Source organism: Manis pentadactyla, chromosome 14 (assembly GCF_030020395.1).
Source record: "Manis pentadactyla isolate mManPen7 chromosome 14, mManPen7.hap1, whole genome shotgun sequence".
In the NCBI taxonomy this organism is placed as follows: domain Eukaryota; kingdom Metazoa; phylum Chordata; class Mammalia; order Pholidota; family Manidae; genus Manis; species Manis pentadactyla.
In genome coordinates, this window is record NC_080032.1 from 78,783,660 (window position 1) to 78,805,909 (window position 22,250).

The following is a 22,250-nucleotide window of genomic DNA, read 5'->3' on the forward strand; positions in this document are numbered from 1 at the left end:
TTGAAGAAGTTCTGATACTGGGGAAAGCAAGCCAGAACAACGTTGCAACTTTCATGTTGGAGGCATTAATTATGCTGGCCCGATGCTCATTGTAACAAATCGTTGGCGAGCATACTTTTAGTCCCTTCCTCCATTTCTTCCTATCTACTTTCTTAACCAAGAATTGGTTGGTTAAGAAAAAGGAGTATGGCATTAAGGAAAAGATCAGGATTAAAAAATATGGAATAATTATGGGGTTGTTCTCCTACCCCACTTTCTTTCATGACCTTGGCTTGGCAGGACAATACTGAGAAACTTCCATGGGAAACAGCGAACTGAAATATGCTGGGTTCATTTAAGCTTTTAATCTGAAGGAATCAAACAGGGCTGTATTTTCAAGTCTCGTGAAGACATTCGTCAACCGAACACAGCTCAAAATCGTAATGTGGTTTTTCTCCTGGGTCTTCAGAACAGTTCATTCATGACTGAAGAATCTTATCTGCATAATTATATAATCATCTTTGAATACTATCTTTCTTCTAAGAAGCAAATAAAATATCAACAAGACCTGTGATGTAAACAATCTCACTTTGAACCTTCTACGAACAAATAGATATGAAACAGCATGCTTCTCTGTTGTTTTGTTTTCTGGATTCCTTGATCTTTCAATAGCTTTTCACAAAAGAATTAATTCACAGAGCGCAATCACTGAACCCAGCAAAATGAAAGCAATTGAGAAAGTTGCCATTGTTACTAATATGCAAATCCTACCCATTGTTTTAGTCATCCTTAATTTAATATTCTAAATGCAAAAATAGCAATTTTCTCTCCTCCTTTTATACAAAACAGCTTAAAAAGACTATATATGAATATACACAGTTATTTTTAAAGACATCACAGTAAAATAGGAAGAAGATAGATTTAGCTTTTAGTTGCTAGGATTCCAGCTACACTTCTGTTAGTATCTGATTTAGCCAGGTCACTACTTAGTCTAAATTGCCTCATCAATAAAATTAAGGAGCTGGAATAGAAGAATGGCTTCTGCATTTTATTTTAGCTGCAGAATCTTGCACTCAACAGTCTTAGCTGTTATAACTCAAAGTATAACACCGGTAAGGGTGAATGGTAGGTACTACTGGAGTACCTGGAGCCATTCTGACATCTGTGAATAGTTTGAAATGGCTGTTTTCAATGACCTTTCCATTTCAAATATGCCTGTTAGGACAGGACGTTGTAGGGCTCTCTTCAGATTCGATTCCACTTTCACACTACGTTCATTTTTTCAAATTTCAAGCTTCTTTATGATCCACCAAAGATTCTTAACTGCTTCATCTTTGCATTCCTGGTGATGTTTAGCTTAATAGCTTACAATAAAAATATTTGCTGAGTAAATAAAATTTCCAAGATACTATGGGTTTTATAAAAATGATTCACATTCACATTCAAGTTTGAAACCATAGGAACTATTTCCTTAAAGGAAGTAATGAAATATGTGTAAATGTTCTCAGATTTATATGAGGAATATTTTAGCTATAGACAGTAATGACTAGAATAAGAGATATGTGTCTTAGTACTTATTCAACTAATATGTCCAGAAAAAAAGTGGGCTTTGAGGGTATACCAGAAAATCTTTCTATATTATTTACCTAAAATGCATATTACACTAAAAGAATCTATATAATTTATTTAGGATTTTATAAGGTATTTAGAATAGTTATGATAGCTCATAGAGACAGTTCATTTGGATTACACCCATGGAAAAAATAGGACAGGAGGAATTATTTTCATTTTGTAGATGTAAAACAAAATTGAGATTAAAGGGTGAGCAATAGCAAAATGTGGGACATTATCCTCAAAGTAACTACTCAGATTTTTTGGGATAAGTAAATTCTTGCCTCCCATAGATTCTTGCAATGGGCCTTAAAATTATATCACACAGGGAAAAAAAATAATTTTCTCATAAATAGACAATATGCCTCAAGTTTACTAACTTGCGAAGTTAGTCCATAAAGGAAAATTATTGTAATAACTTTGTATAGTGACAGATGGTAACTACATTAGTGGTAGTGCGCATTTTGTAATGTATGTAATTGTCAAATCACTATGCTGCATACCTGAAACTAATATGTACGTTCTATGCCGAATATATTTAAGTCAAAGAAAAAAACATAATGCCTTACTATAATAAAAATCTTTGCTTTAGTCTTTCTGTTATCTTCTCTCTAATTATCCCCTGTTGAGAGACTAAATTTTCTGTATGTAATTAATTATGAAGACTTCTGCCCTATGCTTACCAGTTGTTTGTGATGCAACTTACATGTTCCAGTTACATGCTTTGAGACTTAGCTATACAAGTGGTGGATACTAATCATAGATAATAGTCAACGGCTTTCTGGTACCAAAAACCCAATGTTTGTTCCTCTTAAGGGACATGGGTTCTTTAGGCTCAAGGTTCTTATTGATCCTATTTGGTGATAACTTATACTTATGTAAAATTTCACACCTGAGGTTGAATTTGTTTTCATAAAACATTCCTTGAATAATTAAAGGATATTAGTAATATAAACTAAATTGACAATTAGGTTGAAGAACAAATTTCTAATATAAATATAATCTGTGAATCTGAAGAATATCAGTTGCTCTCCTTTCTTGGTATAGCCAAGGCTGGAAAATTGAGTAGTTCTTTCTTCTTGACATAATGAAAAAAGCACATGCTTTTAAAATTACAGTATATTGGAATTGTTCCTAGGATTGTACCTACTGTTGGCCTTGAGCTTAGCAATCCTTTTATGCATGGTAATTAGTCCAGGAAATTTGAGAGTACCTAAGCATGTTGTGATTAAGAGAACACAGAATGCCATCAAGCAATGGCCGTGGTCTGACTTGTGGTCAGGAGATCTGGCACTGAGAAGTTGTTGTATCACTTTAGTGTAGGCAATGGCAGAACTTCCAGTAGAATTTTAAAGTTTAGCGTTTATTTGATGGTCACTACAATAAAAATGGAAACTGTAGAAAAGCACACATGTTATGTGCTTGGTTAGCATGTAATCAGACACCATGAAGCTGCTGGAAACAAGGAAATGCAGAAATAGCATGAAAAAGACACTGCTTGTACTGTCTCCATTGTCCAAATGCCAAACAGCTCTCAGGACCCCTCCGGGTGGTAAGAGCTATGGAAGTAGTTCTACCCAGCTCTTCTTTACAGGAAATGCTTGAACATGGCTGGGTTCTGACTCTAGCCCATACGGGCTTGGAAAAGTCAAGAGAATATGTTGGCTGCACTTTTCTAGGCCTATTTGCATATGTTCTTTAGTATGCAGAATGTCTCTGTACATAATTTAATTGTTGTTGGGTTTTTTTGCCTCTATTAATACATATGCAAATGACTCATACTTGCAGCTGTGCTGTATTAATCATATGTGTGCTTCTGTCTGTCTGCCCTGCAGGCTCAGGGTCGAAGAGAGAGTGAAAGAGGGAAATCATTCTTTTAACCTGCAAGAAAACTCACTCATGCAGACAGAAGTCCGACAGCAAACAGCACACCAGGGTTGCGACTGAAATGAGGAGCAGTTGATCATTTTTCACGCTGTATGGAAATGACTATGACATAAAAGTTAAGCTGAATAGCAGAATCTCTAGGTACGTAAAGATAAACACTTCATAAGTATTAATCCTTGTAAGCAATTCCTTCAAAAAGAAGGTAAAAATCCTCCCATCTAGACCTGTCCATATGGTTATTTCTTCCTTACTGATTCTCTGGGGGTTCCTCACAGCCAGACACATAGGCCACGCTCAGTCACCTACAGTGCCCTGGGAAATATGAAGCATTTATCTGTGTCCTCTTATAATTATTGAGCTCCTTCAGAGACTGGCAGGAGGTTGATAAAAGATGAACTTCAGTTTTTCATCCACGTCTACCTTGATGTTACTTTCTATCAGAAAGAAGCTTAAGCCATTTCCACTATGACTTACACGTACCTTTGACAGCTATGAAAAAAGATTGATTTTAGCTGATATTTTGTAGGATTCACTCTCTACCATGATCACACGTCATCTATCATTTTCTGTACCCCACAGAATCCATGATAGTGATGTTACTGGTTACTGGAACTGTAGCCCCATGTGATTTCATTTACGACGATTTATAATTTTGAGTCTTTATTTCAAAAATATTATGGATTTAAACAATAATCCTACTAACATCATTAAAATGGTTCATTAATTCAATAAAAATTCTTGAATGAATGCTACTTATTCTGAGTAAAATAAGACCATCCAAGAAAAATTTCAATCTTTTTTTTCCCCTTTGCTTATCACTATTAATCATTGGTTGGAGTCAACATTTTTGGCTTCCTATAGGTAGAACAGGTGGCAACCATCTTTTGGCCAACACAAGTACAGTATTTATAAAGTGAGAAATAAATGGATAAATATTTCCTTCTAATTTCAAATCTTAGAAGCTAGTTAAAAAAATAGAAATAGTACATTATACTACAACTATTACTATTAAAAAATTCATGATGCCCATTAAGTAAAATGCAAATTAATGACAATGAATATGAGACACAAATGCTAGATGGACTGTTGCCATCTTAATAATTAGAAAGAGATGATTCACTTAGCTGATTTTTTCTAGTCACAAATGTCCAAAACATCGAAGTATAACTCTACTTTGCTTAAATGATTATGCTTACATTTTGATGTTGAAATGAAACTACATTAGTTTTCTATATAAATTAATCCTTTTCCTCTAAAAAAAGACAATATCAGGAGAATAAACGGCAAAGGCATTGTTGACTCTTAGAAGGAAAAAAAAAGTAGTTTGAAGAGGAAAGGAAAAAACAGAAGGGGAGGAAGAAAGGGAAGAGGGTAAACTTAGTATATGACATTGCTAATTGGCTAGTTACTATTTTAACAGTACATTCTCCCATTATTGAAAAATAATTTTCTTTAGCATGATGTTGGCAAGATAAGCCATTGTGAGTCAAAAATATCTCCTGCAGTTCATATTCTTATGTATGTCTGTGTGCAAACTAACAAACAATCAAACAATAATCTAATGTTGGGATGTTTGGTCTTTTTTTTGTAAATTTTAAAGACTTTAAAGGAATTACATAAACTGTCTTAAGTGTTAAAACACATTATACAGCAGCCCATGGTTATGGTAAGATAAAGGAAGGAAGGAGCAGGAGAGAGAGAAAGCTAGAGATTCCTCATATACTCAGAATCTCTGAACAGGGACTGAACAAATATCAAGTTCTCTGGTCTTTAAATTACTGTTATTTGTCCCAGAAATTAATCATATACTACTTTGCTATTCTGTAAAAAATGATTATGACCATTATCTCATGACAGTTTCATTTTATAAATATGTATTGAGCACCAGCTGTTTGCTAGGCATTCTTCTGAGCACTTGGGATCCATTGAACAATCACAAAGGACTGTTCCTGTTCTCAGAGTGCTCAGAGAAGATTTGCAACAGAAAATAAATAAGGAACACATTAAGTAAGTGATATAGTGTGTTTGAAGCTGACCAATACTATAGAAGAAAAGCAGAATAAGGAAAATAGGAAGGGTGGTATCTCTGGGAGGGTTATTTTATGATTTAAACAGGTTAGTTAGGATAGGCCGGGATAGATGGCACTGGAGCAAATTCTTGAATGCGGTAAGAGAAGTGGTGTTTGAAGCAGAGGGAAGATCCTTGCAAGTACAGGGACAGCTAATGTAAACCTGTAATGGGTGCACATCTTGGCGAGTCAAGGGACAGCAAAGAGCCTAGTGTAGCTGGAACAGACTGAATAAGGTAGCATGGAGCAAAAGTGTCATAAAAATAACTTTTTATATACTGTATTGCCAAACATGGTGCTAGGCATGTAGTGATTTCCTAAGTTTCCTTCATTTTGTCCAATGATAATAGGTTTTTTTATTATAAAGTTTCAAAGTATATCTCATTGAAGTAAATTCAAACAACTATTTTTTTTTCCATGAGCCTATGATGCCTTTGATATTTGTATTGTCTTTTTTAAGGATGAAACTTAATTTATATAGGAAACTAATCATCAATATGCAGCTTAATTCCACTATTATGAAGCAGAATAGCTATTTGAGCAAAAGAGATACATAATTTATTGCAAGGATAATGTTAAGATTCAGGCCTCACCCTTTCATTTAATAGATATTTATTGAATTCATTAAATATTTCAAGCATCAGTTAAGTACAAAGGATGGTGAGTCACTGACTTCATAGACTGCCATCTGGTAGAAGCCAGAAAGTAGGATTTAAAACATATTCTACAAGTACTATGGGAGGGAAAATACAGTTTGCTCTCAGAACATCTAAGAGCCACATTAATCCAGACCTGGGAACAATGAAATCTTCACTGAAAAGGTGATATTTTAACTTGTAAACTCAGGGGAAAGTAAGAGTTGGCTTGGTAAAGATGATAAGTAATGGGGTTCCAGGCAGAGGAAACTGCAGATGTAAAGATCCAGAGGGGGAGAGAGAACTTGGAAACACCAGGAAGCCATCTAAGGTCTTTAAAGAGGGTAAGAACATGATCAGATCTTCTAAAATCACAAAGATCATTCTGAGTAACATACAGTAGAGAGCACACAGGAGGGGCAGGATGCAGAAACAAAGACCTGTTCAGGGACTATTGCGGTAAGACAGGCAGGCGGTGAAGGTAGCCTGACCCAGCAGGGTGACAGTTATAATGGAAAGAAATGGACGGACCCTTGATGGATTTAGTAGGTGCAATAAACAGATAATGAGTGAATAGGTGTCGAGGAAGAGCAGTGAACTAAAGCCCTCATGTTCTTGAGTTGGGCAGTAGATGAAACAGAGCTATTTGCTAAGACCAAAGAATGAGCAGGTTGGGGGGCAAAGAAGAGAAGGGGCTTGTTCCATTTTGTACTCAGTTTATAGTGTTTGTAAACCTCTATACATTTCCTCTTGAGAGCTGACAAATAGTTGGTTATGTGGATCTGAAAGCTCAGGGAAGACAAAAGGCAGAAGAGACAGACAAATATTTCATCATAAAAGAAATAAATAAGATGGTGCCTTGGTACAACATGTTAATTTGTAGGCCTTATATACATAATCTAGATTAAGCCATTTTTTCTCTATAAAAAAAATATATGACAATGCTTAGACTATTTTAACAGCTCCTAAAACTACACAGGAAGGTGATTTTTTTAATGTTAAGTATTCTTTATTACATGTTAAATATTTCATTGTTTTAGCCAGCAACATGAAATAATATTTAAATAACAAATAGTGGTTTAATTTAAATCATATCATTTTGCTTGTCTTTTAAAATAACTGTACTCATCTTTACTCTTTTTATAATAAAAGTCCTGGTTATTAATTTTCATATGTTACTTAATATAATATTATCCAGTGTGAGCAATTACAGGCAAATTATTTCAACAGAAAACACCAATGGTAGGTAAAAAAAGTCAAGCATGAGCATGAATATTTTTATGGTATCCCTTATTAGATCTAGATATTAAAAAATAGAGGCTTGAATTAACATATATCTGCGTAACGAGGTATGAAATAGAAAATGCAGAGTATGAAGTAGATAGCTGTCAGAATCTGGCTACTTCTTCCAGAACTGCAGAGCATATAGAATATTTGTGTCAGTGCCAATTAATCAGCATTATTGTTAAGAGTTTGATTAGAAGGTTCTGGGTCAGGCAATGCCTCCAAAGTTTAAAATCTCCTGTACTTGGACAAGCAAATATAATTGCTTAAAAACCATGGATTTTGGATTCTGTGGTTTCTTCTTTGCCAAGTGGAAATTTTAGTACATAATGTAAAGTGGTACACTAAGAATTAAGTGAGATAATCCTTGGGAAAGAATTTACCAGAGATCCTAGCATAAGAATCTAAGACTGAATCTTAACTGAAAGAGAATCTTAGTAACTGCAAGGGACTTTGTAAAGGCTAGACTCTACTCAAGGTATTATTAAGGAATGGAAATTGGAGACTTAACAGAGTATAATTAAAAGCAGAATTTAGAGAAAATGAAAATTAGTTCATACATTACGTACCAATGAGATGAAACTTCTCAGAAATAGCCTCACAAGACTGGAATAAATGTTGGATAAGGGCTAAGAGAAGACTTCTGAGCAGGCATTGTAGTTACTAACTTTTCTCTGAGCAGGTTTGTGGAGAAGAAAAGAATTTGGATGTTATTTTAAAGCAAGAGGAGAGAGAGAATTTCATAGGTGTCCTTTACAGCTGTGGGGAAAGCTGAACTCAAGGTCAGGGATCTGTGAATACAGTGTTAGAAATGTGAGTAGAAAAGTAAGTTGGTGTAGGTGCCCCAGAAAAGGTGAGAGTCAGCCCACTTCAAAGAAAAGCCAGATTCTCTGCCAGGACATGCATTTGGAATGTGTTCATATTTGAGTCCACGCTTTAATCATGGGCAAAAAATGTGTCTGTGTGCACAAGTGTTTGTACATATGTGTCTTTATAGTAGCTAATGGTTTACCACAAAGAGTTTTGGATTATTAATTTTCTTGTTACACTATAATGTTAATTTACTGAGATCCTAACTAAAACTCAAACATTTTAATGGGTACAATGCCATTAAACATAAAAGATCTATCCCATTTATAGATCAATTATAATTAAAGTGAGAGTATGTATGGTATGCTTTCTCTTGTTTTCTGATAAAGAAAAAAATGTATGACTTTAAATTGTAAGAGCATCTATTTTAAGGATGGAAGCAAAACTTAATTGTTGTCAGATATTCTAATACTATCTCTAACAGAAAAGAAGTTTGGATTATTGCCTAATGAAGCTACTTTCTACTAGAATCCTTCAACGCCCCTGCTTCCCCCTCACCACTAATTCAGTGGTAAGAGGAAATGAGAATGTCCAACTTGCTTTGAAACCAACATCCTCAGTCCCTTAAAACTCCTATTTTCCACATTCAAATCTATAGTTGGATAGTCTTTCCTCTTCCCTTAATTCCACTACTCTTTTTGGTTTTACTTATTACAACCACTTTTCCGTATTGTAGTTATTTCCCAGATGCCATTTCAAAGGATAATAAATGTTATGCTGCTTTTACTGTCCCCATGGCTCCAACACTTCCCAAGACATTTCCAGACACTCACACTGTAGCTTTTCATAGAAAAGGTAGAATAGGAATGACTGTTATTAACCTCTGTGGAACGCAGTATGTCTCGGCTCCTCCTGGGTGCCTCCTGTGAGACTCAAGTGGTTTTTCAGAAACCCACCAGGTCTTCTGACAATCCCCTGCGCCTTCTAGACGCATCTATCTCTTGATGCTAGATTATAAAACTATACTTCTCCTTATAGACTAAGATCATCTATCATGACAATGTACTTTTGTGAATACTATTTAAGTTTATTAAGCACAATGGTTTCACATTCAGCTTCACAGGCATACTGTGTCTTTCAAGCAAAGGAAAATACAAACCTTCTCACAAGGGGAGATTAATTCTATTATTAGATGATCTGTTAATTCCCATTAGTTGCATAACTATGAAGCCCAGAACAACTGAAATAAGATTTTGTAGGATGCTGATTCAAAGATTTAAATAGTTAATGAAAAAAATCCCTTTAATATAATTTTATGGACATTTTTTTCAACCTCAGAGACAAAATTTCTAAACTCCCTTGGATACCTGGTAAAGTTATCACTAATGTTCTTAGATATATGAGAACATGTATTCTCCAGGGCTGAAAAGCTCTTAATTGGGGGTATCTGGATAAAGCTGCTCTCATTCAGGCACCTGTTTATTTGGTCTACTTATCTTGGCTTGCCCAACTGACCTGGCATTATCAGCAGGATAAATAGACAGAGTGTTTCAATAATATTGGGCAACTTGAACGATTTTAAATACAATTTCTGTGCAGTTGCCCGGATCCATAAATATCTGTTTGAATATCTTTTGTAGTTCTTTTGTTCTTTTTATCTCGGTGAGAACCATCCTATGACAAAGTTATGACATATAGTAATCAAAGTAAAACTACAACCCATTTTGTTAAATCATATCTGGCAGTAAAAAAATTATATTAAGCTTTCTTTGGCACAGAAAAGAGGGCTAAACATGAAAAGAATCAACTTCTCAACTTTTGGTTGAGGATCCACACCAATAAAGTCAAAAACAAAAGCGGGTGAGACAAATATCACTCACTGGTCAGTTTTCTTTTGCTTTAACATGGTAATAGCTGTCTTCGATATTTACTTGACCTTCGTCTCTTCTGTATTGTTTCCTGACTTACCTGCAGCTGGAGTGGGCCTAAGCCGGGTGCTGCTGCGGCAGCGGCCGCCATGGTTGTAGGGATCAGCTGAACGGGGTAAGGGTCACCTAAGTAAGAGAATAATAGAGGTGTCAGCACCTTTTATCTACTCTCCACCTGCAAATTAAACTCACGCATTCACTCTTTCCAAAAGCCTTCTTTTGTGTGCCTTGCTGAGGCCTAATGAAAAGCTCTATTGTGCAGCCTTTCACTAAACACTTTTCACAATTCTGGCTGAGAGAGGAATGTGAATAAAAGGCACAAGCAATTAAGGCGGAAACCTCATCCTTTTTTCATGATGTATTTAGGAAAATGGGAGGAAAAAGTACACATTGATCAGAGGGCTGCACTTTATAACACACACACACACACACACACACACACACACACACACACCTGACAATCTTAATGTGAGCACACCAATTCCTCAGCAAATTTAAAACATTATCATAAAAGGAAGTTAACTAAACTTAGTTCTATTTTAACAAACTAAACTCTAAAGATGTAAGTCAAATAGTTCATCTTTTCAATGCTGTGTTAGTGTCTTGATTCAATAATTTCTGAAATAATGCCTTGTGGACAAATTGCATAGTAAAGAAAACATGCTATGTATTTTTAAGTTATATAAAGATATTGATATCTTTATTATTCCAGAGGCAAATGTTAAAAATATATATTATTACAAGAAAACAAAAAATAGATGTTTCTCCCCACAGGGTTTGGGAATACCTAAAAAAAAAATTAGTATTCAAAATTAATCTTAAAATTTTAGTATTTATGCTCTATAAAGACATAAAGATGCACACACAAACATATATATACACACATACAGAAGACTGTAATGTATATTTCTGGTGCAAGTAAACTTTTGCATACAGCCCAATGATATACTAACAGATATATATATATATATATATATATATATACATTATCAGTCTTCGAAATATAACTAGCAAATAATTGAAAATAATAAGAACAACTTTCTAACATAAAAAAATTGTTTTAGAGATCTAATTTGTGAAAAACTTCTTGAATGTCAAAGGTATGTATGGAAAATATGACTGAAAACGACACAGTTAATATATTCAATTAAAAATATTTATTGAATACCTGTTATGTGTTAAGCACTGCTCCTGACACTAAAGAAATAGAGTTTTGAAGAAGACAAGTATGCAGAGTGTGTTCACTGGGAATTCAGTGCAGCTTGAGCCTGGGGTTGCTGGGAAGGGGCCCCTTGCACTGTGTTCACGGGGCCATGTTTTAATTTGTCAGCTGCCTTCATGTTACTTTTGTTGTAAACAAAGCATATTATTTAAAAAATTCTTTTTATAAATGAACATTCTCTTTTCTACTTAAGTGCATATGTGTATGTATATCTATGCATGAAAATATATATGTAATTTAATATTGAATGTATGTAATTTTCATATTTTAATTCTTAAAAAGGATTCCCCCTCCCTCCCCAACGTTATATGTTTCAGTCTTCAAAATATTTGAATCAGACCTCTGTTGATCTGGCCTTCCCAGAACTTGCAGCTTAATGAGAGAAGAAGACAAAGATAATTCAACTATTAGTATATGGCTATTAAGGAAGTATGTAACACTGTCGACTATACTGCAGGTGCTCCTATCCTAGTCTAAGAGGTCAAGGTAGGCCTTGGAAGATGTCATGTTTAAGCTGAAACTTGAATTAAATGATAGTTAGCCAGGCAAAGGAAGGGAGGAAGAGTGTTCCAGGAAGGGAAACATTTTTCCTGCAGACTCAGAGTCAAATGGGTGTGTTATATCACAGCCCACTCCATGCAGTGCCGAGGTTCAGAGTGCAGGTAAGGAAGCAGAGATCAAGGGTGCTGAAGAGGTATGCAGGGGCCAGATTATGTATGGCTTTAAAAACAACATTAAAGAATTTAAACTCTATTCTATAGGACACAGGAAACCATGAATGTGGAAAAAATGATGAGATGAGTCAAATCACTTGGGCTACAGGTTGGAAGCTGTAATCAATCATAAAAAGACGCAGCACCCTGTTATCATACATCCTGATGATCTGGCCTAGGGTGGTGATGCTGGCATGGAGAATGATGGGGGACGTCAAGTGACATTTAAGAGGCAGAACTGATGAAACTTAATGATTATTTACATACGAGATTCAGGGAAGACTCAGAGGGGACTCCAGGTTTTTCACCTGAATGGGAGGAGAGCGGTGCTATCTGTTGGGTCCGCAAACGTGGACAAGAAACACGATTGCCAGGCTGGGCCTGCTGGGTGGAGGAATAATCTGTTTCAGGCATTTTAAGTTTGAAATTCTATTAGATATCTAAATAGAGCTATGCACTGAGGCACTTGGTAAGCATATTAAGATTTTATGGGAGAAATACAGATAGTCGTAAATTTGAGAGTGGTTAGCATATAACTGGAATTTAAAGCTAGATGTGTTCATGAGACATTTAGGTGTTAACTCTATATTAAACTAAACTAAACAAAATAGGTCCAAGGATTGGAATGTGGGATACACCAACATTTATAGTTAGGGGGAGAGCTAACTAGCAGAAAACCTGAGAAGAAATGTAAATTTGGTGTTACAAAAGCCGCATAAAGGAAGTCTTTCAAAAAGAGTGGTTGATTTTTTTTCAAATGTTGGATTTAGTAATGGGAAAATCACTGGTAACTTCAACAAGGGCAATTTCAGTGGAGTGGAGTGTGACAAAGCCTAAGTGGAGTGCGATCAGTAGAGGAGGACTGAAAGTAAGAGACTGGGGGCAGGAAAGACCCTTGCTTCCCAAAGTGAAATTCTCCAAGAGTAACATTGGCATCACCTAGAAGTTTCTTAGAAATGTAGAATTTCAGAACCCACCCCACATCTACTGTGGCAGACAGCCTCCGAGACAGAATGCCCAGTGACTTCCTGCCTCTGGAATTTGTGTCCTTGTGTAATTCCCTCCCCTTGAGTAGAAGGCAAGGTGATGAGTCATTACTATTTGAGATGAGGTTACAGGAAGGCTCTGTCTCTGTCTTGCTTACCCTCTCCTTTCCCTACCCTCTGTCTTGGAGCAATGCTGTGAGCTGCCTTATGGAGAGGCTCAGGTAGCAAAGGACTGAACTGATGGCTCTGGCCAACAGCAAGCAAAGAGAGGAGGACTCCCAACAGACAAAGGAGGGACCTCGGATGCACATTCCTCCCCAGGTCAAGCCTAGAGATGACTACAGGCCAGGCCAACACCTTGATTACAGCGATGTGAAAGACCCTGAGCCAGAGGCACCCAGCGTGGCTGGTTCAGATAAATGTCTGTTGTTTTAGGCCACTCAGTTTTGGGAGAATTTCTTAAAGAAGCAAGCATATACCTTCTGAATTAGAATTTAAATTTTAACAAGAGTCACAGATGATGTGTAAACACGTGAGAAGTGCTGGAACAGACAATTCCACTCACGTGTTGCGCAGTAGCTAGCGAAGGGTGTGTGACCAAGAAAAAGGTCTATACTTGTAAAAACTTTAGCATGCTCGGACACCAATGAGAAAGGTCAGGAGAAAAACTGATGACACAGGAGAGAGAGGAGACAGTGTTACCTGATGAGGCTTTACTTATCATTTAGTATTTTTAATATTTAATCCAGAAAACACTATTTTATAAAGGGAAGTTTAGATGTTTAAAAGCTGAATTTGTATTCATACAAACTAGTTAAAATAACACATATTATAACATGACTATTAGAATTGATGGTCTGAATACTTAAAACTACTTAATTCATTTGCATTTCTCATTCAATGAATATAATCTTAAAATTAACTACAGCAGAAGTATAGAGGCTGTGGTGCTCTTCACGCTGATAATTTATTTTATATAATTTACTTTCCCTGTTGTGAGTTAATCAATTAATAAGCACTTACAACATCTACCATGTGACCAGAACTCCACTGGGTGCTGTGGAAGACAAAAACAACAGAATAGAACAAAACCTGCTCTCTATCTAGTACACGTCTATCTTTCCTAATTAAATGTTCATTTGAACAGTGCTGACCATCACTGCATGTTATAGGAGCTAGGAGAGAACTAATCCCTGGTTTCGATCTTTAGGGAATAAAGGGGAAAATAAGAGTAAGCCTGACCTTGAAGATTGCCAAGTGGAGGTGGGGAGAGTTGTTTCAGGTGGTGGAATGTATCAAAACGTGAGTATGACATGCTGAAGGAATGGAGAGAAAACCCATTTAACTGATAAGTGATAGAATCAAGTAGAGGGAAAAGAAACTGAGGCAGGGAACTGGGAAACTTTTTATACTCTAGACTTGAGGATATTTGGATATGCAAGGAGGTTTTAACAAGTATCATTACAGGTTAGGTGCTAGGGGTTCGTAAAGATGACCCTGGATCTCTAACCTAGTGACGAAGACTTGCTCATAAATTTGGATTGATAGCAACACCTGTATAGGTGTTCTGTGCACTTCTGAATTCTAGCATGTAATTGTTAATAAAAAACTGAGTATTATATGTACATTTAGATCTCATTAGTTATAATCTAGTCTATTCAATAACATCTAAAATGCATATATTAGACTCTTGTCTCTTCTCATTTTCTAAACTCATAAATACATATTAATGAAATAAACAGAGTTGGTTCTTGAACAACATGGTTTGAGTTGCGAAGGTCTACTTACATGAAGATTTTTTCGATAAACACACTGGAAAATATTTGGAGATCTGCGACAATTTGAAAAAATGTTTTCTCGAATTTACTTTTGTAAGAATACAATATATAATGTGTATAACATACAAAATATATGTTAATTGTTCTTATTATTGGTAAGTCTTCTGGTCAGGAGTAGGCTATTAATAGCTATGTTTGGGGGGAATCAAAGTTATCTGCAGATTTTCAACTGCATGGGATTTGGGGGTTTGGCATCCTTAACCACTGCATTGCTCAAGGGTCAACTGTAGTTACCTTTCTTTCGGAGATAAATAATATATGTAATATGTAGTATTTATATATATGAATAACTGATGTTATATGCATACCATATTTATGTGTGTATGTAAATATATGTGTATATATATATGAAATATTTATACAAGCTAAATATTTTTAAATATGTGTTATGGGCTGGACTGTGTTTCCCCCAAATTTATGTTCAAGTCCTATCCCCCAGTTTCTCAAACTGTGACTGTATTTGAAGATGGGGCCTTTAAGAGGTAATGATGGTAAAATGAAGTCATATGGGTGGGCCCTAATCCAATATGACTGGTTAAGAAGAGAAGATTAATACACAAACAACAGAGAGAGACAAGTATGTAAAGACAGAGGAAAGAGACGGCCATTTGTAAGTCAAGGAAAGAGGCCTCAGAATGAAATGCACCTTGCTGACACCTTGATCTTGGACTTCTAGTTTCCAGAATTGTGAGAAAATAACTTTCTGTTGTGTAAGCCACCCAGTTTGTGGTAATTTGTTACAGCGGCCCTAGCAGACAATCTGTTTGCCATATATAGCCACATATCCATGTATCTAATCGAACTAAAACAAAAGACTGGTAGCAGAACTTAGAAAGACTACTGTAGCTATTATGTATCTTTAATCATTTATGGTTTCCAAGATTTAAATGTATGATCCTAAACAGGATACCAACTAATTTCCAAAGGTTTGTGTCTAAGGTACCCCGTTATTGCAACCATCTCCATCCAACATATAAACTACATAACTTGAAGCATGTCTACCTTATCACCAACTTTTCAGGCCAGTATATCCAGAATTAGTTTCATTAAAATTTGTTCCAGTTTACTAAGTAAAGACAAATACAATAACTATGAATATGGCCAATCTAGCAATTTAGCTCAATAAATTCAAAAATATATTACATGTATATATCTGTGTTCTAAAGTAGACAAAGAATCTACAAGACTTTACAAAGAAGGTCAGGGATAGTTCTTAATAGAAAAAGGAGAGCTCAGAAACTGCTGGGGAGAAAAAGACCTTTCATTGAAATAAATACTGTCATTTATTATGTCATCTCTCAACTGTATTAAAAAAAATCACAACAGGTTTATTTTTTAAATCCCCATGAAGTATTTACTTAGTAAAAATTAGATAATGGAAAATTCTGACTTTTAAAGTTCAACCATGTGTAAGTTATTCAAATTGTCTTTTAACTAGTTAAAATTTCTTTTACTCTTTCCTAGGTTTTAACCATTTGAACCGTTTTTCCCTAAGTCTTTCCAAAATTAATTTGCTTCTTATTTCAAACCCAAGTATGGAAAAATTCTAGCTGAAAACTAAAATTTTTTGAAAAGCTGAAAAATATACTGAGCTTATTAGCCAATTGTTTTCAGAATACAACCAAGCTGATAATGTATTGATACAAATTATTTGGCTAGTATTAAATAACCCAGAAACCCCTGGGAAAGCATGCTAATTGCATTATTAACACAATGAATATTTAGACAATAATTATCTCACTGACACTATGAAGGGTTCCTTTCTATGCTATATAACACAGACTAAGAAAAACAGTATTTTCCAACAAGGTTATTTACACTGAGCAAGACTGTCTGGAGCACATATGTTCTTACCTAGGGTCAAGGACACACACATCCTTTCATTTACTGAAGCAATAGAAAGGTTCTCAAATGTTACATGGTGTTAATCTTCACTGAAATAATGAGACTTATTCCTTTATTAGCCTTCCATGGTTTTTTGGTTTGGATTTGCTTTGCTTCCTGGACAAATACCCGATAGCCTTCTCTAGGTGCTGAGAAATATAAAAATTAAAATCCATACACATGTACACACACACCCTGTCCTACATGAGTTCCTAATCAAGTGAGGGGGATAAACATGTAAACCAATCTCATGACACAATGAGCAAAGCAGAAGAGTGTAGAAGGTATTGCGAAAACCTCAAGAAAAGAAGTTAACCTGAAAAGTGTCAAGGCAAGTTGGTTGTTAAAGTGTCTCCTAAAAAATGGCAACTTTCACTCTCAAATCATCTTTTAGGACGACTGTACCACCTATTTTCCATGCTAGAGTGTTACCAAGTAAGCCTCTACCATTTCGTGCAATCGTCTTTCCAGATTGGTGCTAAGAACACCCTGCTCTTACCCATTCCAACCTACAGGTGGAGGGAGCTCTGGAGGAGCCTTAAGACAGAATGAAGTTTGAAAGAACACTATGGATGGCACTCTTGAAGGAAGCTGCTTTCTTTCATCTCAAGGGCCAATAGATGAATTGGTTCCTCCTTGGCAGCAGCCCCCCTGCCATTGTTAGGGCAATGCTAACAATAACCCCAATCCTTTACTGGCCCCTACCTCCAAGGGTACTTTAATACTCCAGTCTCTCTCTTGCAGAAAGGGAAGGGTAAGCTATGCAGCCAAGGAAGCAGGTAGAACACATACCTTGCTGAGTCTTGTCTTTGACTTTGAAGGCGGTTAAGTCACTGAAAGATTTTAAACAGGAAAGTGATATAGGCTGATTTGTGTTTTAGATCAATTTTGTGGCAAGGGATAGAATCAGTTCGAAGAGGGAAAGACTGGAGACAAGTAGACATATTAAAAACTATTGTAATAAATCCAGTGGGAAATGATAATGGCCTAAACTAATTGTAAGGGAAAGAGAAGAGGGAACAGATTTGTAAGACATACTTTGGAAGACCAATTTGGAGGGAGAAAGGAGATATACAGGGGGGAAAAAATGATAGTTTGAGTTTATATTTTCTTTTAGTAGATGGTTTAAAATATGATGTATTTTTTAAACCAAATAGTTATTCAATTGTTCCATTGATTCTGAATAATTCACTATTCTCCCACTTATTTGAAATGTGGGCAAATAATACTTGTTGACTTTCAGCACTGTCTTAAAAAATTTTACATATCCATACATATAAATATACATCTATTCCAAATAGATATGAATATATCTACGTGTGTGTATGTGAAATCTCATTTAACCTTCGTAACTACCCAGTGGGGTACATACTATTATTCTCATTCAACTAGTTAAAAAAAAAAATCAGGATGTCATAGTAAGTACTATAGTCATACTATTTTAGTAAGAAAAGAATTAAATTTGAGAAAACATAGTCTATTTTTAGTGCATTATATTGATATATATCTCAATTTTCAAAATAGATATATTTATTTAATATTCATTCAAATAACAAGTATTGGACACTACACGCAGGACCCAAAGACATCAAAGGTGCAGTCCTTGCCTTCATGACATGTTCAGTTACTAAAATAAGACATAAATACAGAAAGGGAAATAGGCCAAAGCCATTTGATTAAAATCAAATGAACAAGAAAGGCAATAATTACCAGAGAATGGAGGAATTTATTTGGGCTGAAATCATTGGAGAAAGAATCAGAGGAAGAGCTGGGTTTGAGATAGGCCTTGAATAAAAAATAACCAGAAAAGATGAAAGAAGTCCAAGAGCTACAATGCCTGGCACACAGCAGATCATAAATATTTGCTGAATGAATAAGTGGATGAGCTAAAAGTAAGGATCAGAGAAATAAGTGAGCAAAATGTCTTCATGAACAGTCGGACCAATTTCACAGTAGCAATATTTAGAAGGTTGGTTAGTCTATTGAGGACCCCAAATACCAATGTAAAGATTTGCACATATCATGTCCTTAAACATATACACAATTATATTCTAGTCTAAAAACAATGGACTATAATGAGATCAGTAGGGGATTAAAGATGGCGGCATGAGAGGAGAGACAGAGGCTTCCTCCTAAAACTGGATACAATTAGAAAATTTAATTGGTGCAACTAATCCTAAGAGAGCAACAGGAAAGAGGATGTGTCAGACTGCACACACCTGGAGAAAAGAGCAGACCTCAGTGAACAGGGTAACATACTAGAGCTGTGGCTCCCGGGACCCGAGCCCCTCCCCCACCCCAGCTCACTGGCGGGAGGAAGAGAAACGGAGCAGGGAGGGAGTGGAAGGCCTGGGACTGCTGAATACCTAGCTCCGGAGATCTGCGCTGGGAGCACAAACCTACATTTCATGGTGCTTTCATGAGACTCGCATGACTACTGGGTTGGAAAGTTAATACAGGCAGAGTTCCTGGGGAGACTGGGATTCTGGCTGCTTGTGGAAAGCAGGGATCCATATCCTGCTGCTCTGGGACAAAAACTTATACCTGTGTGCCCGGCCCACTGGCTCAGGCAGGGGAGACAGGCACAGCAGCCAGGAGGCGGGGAACAGCTCTTTCCTCCCCCCAGACACCAGTACTGCTCCCCTGCGACCCCTGACATTGCTTCAGGGGCTCAGCAGCTCCAGAATAGAGCTTCTGGACACTAGAGGGCGCCACATACAAACATGAAACGCCAAAGGAACCTTGTCCAGAGTAAAATTGTTAATACAACTCCCGAGAAAGATTTAAATGATATGGATCTTGTGACTCTTCCTGAAAGGGAGTTCAAAATAAAAATCATCAACGTTCTAATGGAGGTACAGAAAGACATCCAAGAACTCAGGAATGAATTCAGGTCAGAGATCCAATCGTTAAAGAACACGATGGAGGGTATTAAAAACAGGTTGGATACGGTGGAGGAGACAATAAATGAAATAGAAACTAGAGAAGAGGAATACAAAGAAGCTGAGGCACAGAGAGAAAAAAGGATCTCTAAAAATGAAAGAATATGGGGAGAACTGTGTGACCAATCTAAGTGGAACAATATTCGCATTATAGGGATATCAGAAGAAAAAGAGAGAGAAAAAGGGATAGAAAGTGTCTTTGAGGAGGTAGTTGCTGAAAACTTCCCCAATCTGGGAAAGGACATAGTCTCTCAGGCCATGGAGATCCACAGATCTCCCAACACAAGGGACCCAAGGAAGACAACACCAAGACACATTGTAATTAAAATGGGAAAGAGCAAGGATAAGGACAGACTGTTAAAAGCAGCCAGAGTCAGAAATAAGATCACATACAAAGGAAAGCCCATCAGACTAACAACAGACTTCTCAGCAGAAACCTTACAGGCCAGAAAGGAGGGGCATGATGTATTAAATGCCATGAAGCAGAAGGGCCTGGAACCAAGATTACTTTATCCAGCAAGATTATCATTTAAATTTGAAGGAGGGATTAAACAATTTCCAGATAAGCAAAAGCTGAGAGAGTTTACCTCCCACAAACCATCTCTGCAGTCTATTTTGGAGGCACTGCTATAGATGGAAGTGTTCCTAGGGGTGGATAGCTGTCATCAGAGGAAGTAAAACCACAGTAGGGAGGGTGGAGCAGCTGATTGTGAGGCAAATGCAAAATTAAATTGACTATCCCCAAAGTCAATCAAGGGATAGACAAAAAGTACAGAATTTGATACCTAATATATAAAGAATGAAGGAGGAAAAAAAAGGAGGAGAAATAGAAAAGAACCTTTAGATTATGTTTGTAACAGCATACTAAGTGAGTTAAGTTAGACTCTTAGATAGTAAGGAAAGTAAACGGGAACCTTTGGTAACCAAGAATCTAAAGCCTGAAATGGAAATAAGTAAATACCTATTGATAATCACCCTAAATGTAAATGGACTGAATGCACCAATCAAAAGACATAGAGTCACTGAATGGATAAAAAAAATAAGACCCATGTATATGCTGCTTACAAGAGACTCACCTCAAACCCAAAGACATGCACAGACTAAAAGTCAAGGGATGGAAAAATATATTTCACGCAAACAATAGGGAGAAAAAAGCAGGTGTTGCAGTACTAGTATCAGACAAAATAGACTTCAAAACAAAGAAAGTAATAAGAGATAAAGAAGGACATTACATTATGATAAAGGGCTCAGTCCAACAAGAGGATATAACCATTATAAATATATATGCACCCAACACAGGAGCACCAGCATATGCGAAACAAATACTAACAGAACTAAAGGAGGAAATAGACTGCAATGCATTCATTCTAGGAGACTTTAACACACCATTCACTCCAAAGGACAGATCCACCAGATAGAAAATAAGTAAGGACACAGAGGCACTGAACAACACACTAGAACAGATGGACCTAATAGACATCTATAGAACTCTACACCCAAAAGCAACAGGATACACATTCTTCTCAAGTGCACATGGAACATTCTCCAGAATAGACCACATACTAGGCCACAAAAAGAGCCTCAGAAAATTCCAAAAGATTGAAATCCTACCAACCAACTTTTCAGACCACAAAGGTATAAAACTAGAAATAAATTGTACCAAGAAAGCAAAAAGGCTCACAAACACATGGAGGCTTAACAACATGCTTCTAAATAGTCAATGGATCAAAGACCAAATTAAAATGGAGATCCAGCAATATATGGAAATAAATGACAACAACAACACAAAGCCCCAACTTCTGTGGGACGCAGCAAAAGCAGTCTTAAGAGGAAAGTATATAGCAATCCAGGCATATTTAAAGAAGGAAGAACAAACCCAAATGAATAGTCTAATGTTACAATTATCAAAATTGGAAAAAGAAGAAATGAGGCCTAAAGTCAGCAGAAGGAGGGACATAATCAAGATCAGAGAAGAAATAAACAAAATAGAGAAAAATAAAACAATAGAAAAAATCAATGAAACAAAGAGCTGGTTCTTTGAGAAAATAAACAAAATAGATAAGCCTCTAGCCAGACTTATTAAGAGAAAAAGAGAATCAACGCACATCAACAGAATCAGAAATGAGAAAGGAAACACCACGACGGACCCAACAGAAATACAAAGAATTATTAGAGACTACTATGAAAACCTATATGCTAAGAAGCTGGAAAACCTAGAAGAAATGGACAACTTCCTAGAAAAATACAACCTTCCAAAACTGCCCAAGGAAGAAACACAAAATCTAAACAAACCACTTACCAGCAAAGAAATTGAAGTGGTAATCAAAAAACTACCCAAGAAAAAAACCCCCGGGCCAGATGGATTTACCTCAGAATTTTATCAGACATACAGAGAAGATATAATACCCATTCTCCTGAAAGTTTTCCAATAAATAGAAGAGGAGGGAATACTCCCAAACTCA

At 36.3% G+C, this 22,250-nt stretch overlaps 1 protein-coding gene across 18 annotated transcripts in view; it reads right to left on the reverse strand.

The window, feature by feature from the left end:
- SOX5 (SRY-box transcription factor 5) overlaps positions 1-22,250 on the reverse strand; it is a 931,123-nt gene that overhangs the window by 96,069 nt on the left and 812,804 nt on the right. For all 18 annotated transcript variants that reach the window (XM_057491903.1, XM_057491902.1, XM_057491900.1 and 15 more), the window contains one exon: positions 10,244-10,329. In XM_057491903.1, the coding sequence (XP_057347886.1) occupies positions 10,244-10,329 (86 nt within the window). The remainder of the gene's footprint in view (positions 1-10,243; positions 10,330-22,250) is intronic.